This window comes from Coffea arabica, chromosome 7c, assembly GCF_036785885.1.
Source record: "Coffea arabica cultivar ET-39 chromosome 7c, Coffea Arabica ET-39 HiFi, whole genome shotgun sequence".
NCBI lineage: Eukaryota > Viridiplantae > Streptophyta > Magnoliopsida > Gentianales > Rubiaceae > Coffea > Coffea arabica.
The window spans coordinates 25,004,521-25,010,268 of NC_092322.1; the positions used below are offsets into that span (position 1 = coordinate 25,004,521).

Consider the following 5,748-nt stretch of genomic DNA (forward strand, 5'->3'; position numbering starts at 1 on the left):
CCACTGGGCGTGCCAGAAATTTGTAAGCACAAATTTTGTTGCCTAAAATAAAAGACAAGAAAACTTGCACAAATATCAAATATATTAAATCAAAAAATAAGTGGGTTACAATCTCTAAAAATTCTTGAGTCAAAGAATTTAATCCCCTGATTTTTTTCTTCGAATAGCTTCAATTAAAGGGTCGAAAAGACTTGTTCTTCAATCGAAAGAGCGTTTCCTACAATTTCGGCATAGAAAACGATTGATTTAATGATGGCGTCAAACACTTGGAATTTCAAGTCTTCAACACTGATAGCAGGAGGATTTGTTTGACTTGATTTGGACTCGGATTTGAGGAAGAAAGCTCTTAAGAGAATTTGAAAGAGTTTCTCCGAATGTTAGGGATTTTTCTCATGTCTTTGACTTGAGAAAAGACCTTTATTTATAGCCAAAATATGTAGGCTAAATCTTCAAGAAAATCCTCAGAATCTTCCTGCATTTTGGATCACTTGTTACTTAAGAAATCCATTTAACTTGGGCTTAAATAATGGGTCAACCCAAATAGTCCATTGTGAATTAATAAATCAATTAGTTCACTTCAACTTAAATGGACATTACAAATTTAATTTGATTTAATATCTCATATAATACTGGCCCAATTTGCAAGTTCAAAACATAATGAACTTTTATCATTTAACTTAATTTAATCAAGATCAATTTAATTTAAATAAATCTTAACTAAATAAATTAAATAATTTTTTTTTGTCTATAGCCACACAGGGAAGGATTGCTTCCACCTAATTTTTTGTAACAAGTTAATTGCTAACTTAGCTAACTTATGACTACACAGGTTCATTTGTCTCCTAATGTGAAAGAAGGAGCATTTCCAGAAGGAACAACTCAATTGCCAGATGTCTTCAATTAGCATGTCCAGAGAGGTTAGGCCTTGACATCCTGTATTGATTCTATCCACAACGGTTTTACAGTCAGAGAGAATCAATAAGGATCTCATATTTTCCTCTATGGCCTTGCTCAATGCTGTTCTAATTGCAATAGCCTCCATTTCTGCTTCATCTCTGGCTCCTGGATGCGGAATAGACCATGTTGCATGAATCCTTCCATTGCTAGCTTTAGCTATAATCCCTACTCCAGCTTTCGTTCTGTCCTGGTTCATTCCTGCATCCGTGTATATAATGGGGCTGTGCTGTTCCATCAGTCCCACTAATATGCCCTATCTATTTTCTGGTTGGGAACCCTCTTCCATGGGCACCTCAGCATTTCTTCCTACTTCATTAAATTCTATCCACTTCTCCACTGCTTTTTTGGATACCTAGTGCCCCTCTTTCATTGCCTGGTTAAAGTTTCACTCGTTCCTAGCATTCCAAATTTGCCAGAGTAAGTTAGCTGTGGCTTCAATGTGTTTAGTCCCATCTTTCCTTGATCTGGCTTCCTGCATATGTTCCCACCATTTCCAAAAGTTCCATTTATAGTCTTTGATACCGTCCCAAGAAACAGGAAAGGTTGCCCATGCCATCTCTCTAGTCTTGCAGTGAAGTAATGCATGTTCAGTTGTTTCTTGTTCTTTCCCGCAACATTTGCATAGCGGGTCACCTTTGCCCGTCCTTCTAAAAATTTTCTCATTAGTTGGGAGGATGCAATGGAGGCATTTCCACAAGAAGTGTTTAATTTTGTGTTTCATGTTCAGTCCCCAAAGTTGATTCCAGACCTTGGATCTTTCTTTGTTTGTGCTGGAGTTAACTTGCGCCCTATTCATCACGCTAACCTCTTTGATTCTCTCTTTGGCCTTAGCATACCTAGATTTAGTAGAGTAGAAACCATTAGCTGTATGTCTCCATTTGAATCTATCTTTTTTTTGGAATACACTGAGAGGAATTAACAAGATCGCCTCTGCCTCCTCTTTTGAGAAAAGTGCTTGGATGATATCCTTGTTCCATTGCTTCCCCTCAATCAAGTTGCTAACCTTGGTCAGTTGGCAGCCATTTGGTTTTGGAGAGGAGACTTTCCCAAATTTTGTGCAATCTATCCATCTATCATTCCATATTTCCACTGTTGTTCCATCCCCCACTTGCTTCCATACCCCACTTTCTAGCATCTCTAATGAACTATGCAAGCTTTGCCAAATCCACAATGCTCCAGCCTTCACTTTGGAATCAAAGATATCAGATTTAGGAAAGTACTTGCTTTTCATAACTTTACTTACCAACAAGTTAGGATAGGTAAGGAATCACCATACTTGTTTGGCTAGCAATGCTTCATTGAAGCAGAGTAAGTCCCTAAACCCAAGAGCTCCATTCTCTTTCCTATCAGCTAGATCAGTCCATTTTTTCCAGTGCAATCTTTTTTCTCTTTGATCATTTCCCCACCAAAATCTGGCCATCATCCCACTTAGCTCTTTGCAAAGGCTCTTTGATAATCTGAACTCTGACATAGCATAGGATGGGAGAGCCATAGCTACGGATTTGAGCAAGACCTCTTTCCCTGCATTACTCAAAAGTTTACCTTTTCAATTCTGAATCCTATTCATCATATATTCTTTAATGAACCTGAACACGCTATTTTTGGACCTTCTAACAACTAAAGGTAACCCCAAGTACTTTCCATATGTGGTTGTTGGATTCCTCCCAGCTTCTGCAGCACCTCCTCCTTCTCTCTGTTACCCGTATTTTTGCTGAAGAAGACTGATGATTTGCTGATGTTAATTTGTTGCCCAGATGCTTTTCCATAGCACTCCAACAATTCTTTTATCTGTCCTGCTTCATCACCGTTAGCTTTACAAAAAATGAGTGAATCGTCAGCAAAAAATAGATGGGAGACATTGGGGCCTTGTCTTGCAATTTTGACTCCTGTGATTTGTTTGTTTCTGACAGCATTATTTAGGAGATTAGAAAGCCCCTCAGCACAAAACAGAAATAGGTACGGAGAAAGGGGATCTCCTTACCTAATCCCTCTAGATGGAGTAACATACCCTCGCTTAACTCCATTAACATTGAAAGAGTAAGAAACAGAGGAAAGACAACCATGCATCCATCTAATCCACAAGTGCAAATCCCATTTTTCTGAGAATGGCATAAAGAAAATTTCATTCGACTCTGTCATAGGCTTTGGACAAATCAAGTTTAATGGTCATGTACCCCTCCCTCCCTTTTCTTTTTTACTTTAGCCAGTGCATGTATTCATGAGCTACTATAACATTGTCAAATATTTGCCTATTTGGGACAAAGGCTGCCTGGGACTAACTAATGCAAGAGTTAAGAAAGGGTTTGAGCCTATTCACCATAATCTTGGAAATGATTTTGTAAAGAACATTACACAAACTGATAGGCCTAAAGTGAGCAAGATTGAGGGGGTTGTCTATTTTAGGAATGAGGGTGAGCAGGGTCTCATTGATAGCTTTAGAAAGGAAACCAGTGTATAAAAAGCCTTGGATAGTGTTCACTACATCTACTTTAATGATATTCCAATACCTTTGAAAAAAAATAGGTGACATACCATCGCACCGGGGATTTGTTTGGTTGCATAGAGAACACTGCAATTTTGATTTTCTTCTCAATTACAGGTCTAGTAAGTTGCAGGTTCATCTGTTTGGTAATAGTCCTTGGAATACCATTCAATACCTTATCAAATTCTGATGGCTTCGAAGATGTGAAAAGTTGGTTGTAGAATTGAGCAATTTCCTCCCCAATTTCCTCTTCGGTTGTACACCATCCTCCCTGATCCCTCTCAAGACTGGTTATCCTGTTCCTTTTTCTTCTACCTCTCACTACAGCATGAAAATATGCTGAATTCTTGTCCCCAGTTTGAAGCCATTTGGTTCTTGTCCTTTGGTTCCAGAAAAGTTCCTCTTGCTTATAGGCATCAGAAAGCTGCTTCCTAAGAAGTTTAATGGCTTCTTTATTATTGTTCCCATGCCTAGTTCTTGCTGCTTGAATCTCCTCTTTGATCCTTTTAATTTCTTTCTTGCTGTTTAGATTCAGCGATCTGCTCCAAGCTGAGAGGGTCATTCTGCACTGTTTGATTTTTCTGCTGATTCTAACACCCCTAGACCCCACTTGGTTTTTACCCCATGCCTCTTGGATTAGGCTTTCCACTTCCCTATATTGGAGCCATTTGGGATCAAAATGAAATCTTTTTTTTTGGTTTCTTGACCCTAGGCTCTGTCTCCAAAAGGATGATATTATGATCAGATGCTTCACTTTCAACATGAGTCACTCTGGCATCTTTGAAAGTTTCACACCACTCCACACTTGCAAGGGCTCTGTCTAGTCTCTGTTTAATTTCGCCCTCCCCTTCCCAAAGATTATTCCAAGTCCATGGGAGGCCCTCAAAACCAATATCCAAAAACTCATTTTTGCTAATGAAATCTTTGAAGTCAAACAAAGTCCAATTGGGCCGTGTTCTGCCTCCCTATTTTTTCATCGTTGGAAAGGATGTCATTAAAGTCCCTAATTAAGACTTTGTAATTACCCCAAATTTTGTTCCTACTGTTGAAGAAATCCCATTGCTATTTCCTGATTTTATCGTCAGTACTAGCATAGACAAAAATGCACCACCAGTTGCCAGCTTCATTTTCAGCTTTCAAAAGAAGTTCAATGGTAAAAGAGGTAGATAAAACATTAATAATTTTAGTGGAATTTTTCCAAAAAACAGCCAACCCTCCAGCTTTACCAATAGGATCCACTAAAACCATCTCCTCGTAACCTATTTTTCTTTTAAAACCATTCAAATTTTTTTTTTGATTTTTAGTTTCACATAAAAATATAATGTTAGGGGAATAGAGATGAATTACCTCCTTAAGACAGGGAATAGTCAAGGAGCTCCCTGCCTCTCGACAATTACACGCCACAACTTTCATGTGAACTTGGGAGACCAATTTAGGCTGGCCTCCATGACCTCAGATTCAGGTATACTGTCTCTCCGTAGCTTCCATTTACATCTCTTAGCCAAGACCACATCAATCTGCATGTGGTTTTCTTCTTCCTCCTCCTCTGGTAGTCTCCTTTTTGCAGCCATAGTTAGAGCTTCCCTGTTCATGTCCATCTCTGAGAGAGGTATTCGAACCAGCTGTCCTTGTTGGCCTTTGCCATCTTTCCTAGCAACCTTAATCTACTTTCTACCCTTATTTCCCATTTCCTTCATCGCTAATTGTTGACTGATTACTCCTTGGTCAGCTGTTGATGGCTCTGGGACAAAGATCATGAGGGAGGTGGTTTCTTCTTCTTTTTCGATGGTTTCAACCAAAATATCCATATGGTCCACCAAGTCCTGTTTTAACTCCTTCTTATCTTTTAAACTTTTTGGAGTCAGACTATATTTTGGACCTAGGATTAAGTTACCTTTGACTTCCCCTAGAACCCACCTATCCCTGTAACGCCCCGAGGCAGAAGAAAGGGAAAAATTTCTGGTGAATAGAGTTTTGTGGGGGAATCCGGCCAGAAGCCGTGCAAATTCCTTATATTTTTCTTAAAATTCCCTTTTCTTTGACAAATACCACTTTATAGTGGCCCTACTACTCAATCACCCCACAATAAGTGCCAATGAACCTAGAAGGTAGGGTTTCACACTTCGGTTTCAAGATTGGAACAAATTAGGATTTTTGCGATTTTCCGCCGGAGGAATTTTCGGTACTGGCCAAGGATCAATTTGATGATTAAAAGTGACTTTTAAGTGAGAAATAATATGTGAGTAGTAGCAATGATATAAGGTTAGTGAATGGGAAGTAAAAACCCTAGTACGTGAGTTTTTAAGAAA

The 5,748-nt window shown here is 38.9% G+C and overlaps 1 protein-coding gene across 1 annotated transcript; it reads right to left on the reverse strand.

Moving 5' to 3' along the window:
• Window positions 1-1,342: 1,342 nt before the first annotated feature.
• LOC140010628 (uncharacterized) lies at window positions 1,343-4,001 on the reverse strand. Its single transcript, XM_072057932.1, has 5 exons — window positions 3,615-4,001; window positions 2,966-3,056; window positions 2,595-2,768; window positions 2,234-2,478; window positions 1,343-2,137 (listed from the first exon to the last, which is right to left on the reverse strand). Exons 1-5 carry the CDS (start codon window positions 3,999-4,001, stop codon window positions 1,343-1,345), a joined length of 1,692 nt encoding a protein of 563 aa, XP_071914033.1.
• Between the last annotated feature and the right edge of the window lie 1,747 nt (window positions 4,002-5,748).

Coding starts and splice junctions, on each gene's coding strand:
- LOC140010628 (XM_072057932.1), bottom strand. CDS start 4,001: ATGACCCTCTCAGCTTGGAGCAGATCGCTGAATCTAAACAGCAAGAAA. Junction 2,769..2,965: donor GTTAATGGAGTTAAGCGAGG/GTATGTTACTCC, acceptor TTTTTTGTAAAG/CTAACGGTGATGAAGCAGGA. Junction 2,138..2,233: donor AAGCATTGCTAGCCAAACAA/GTATGGTGATTC, acceptor TCCAAAGTGAAG/GCTGGAGCATTGTGGATTTG.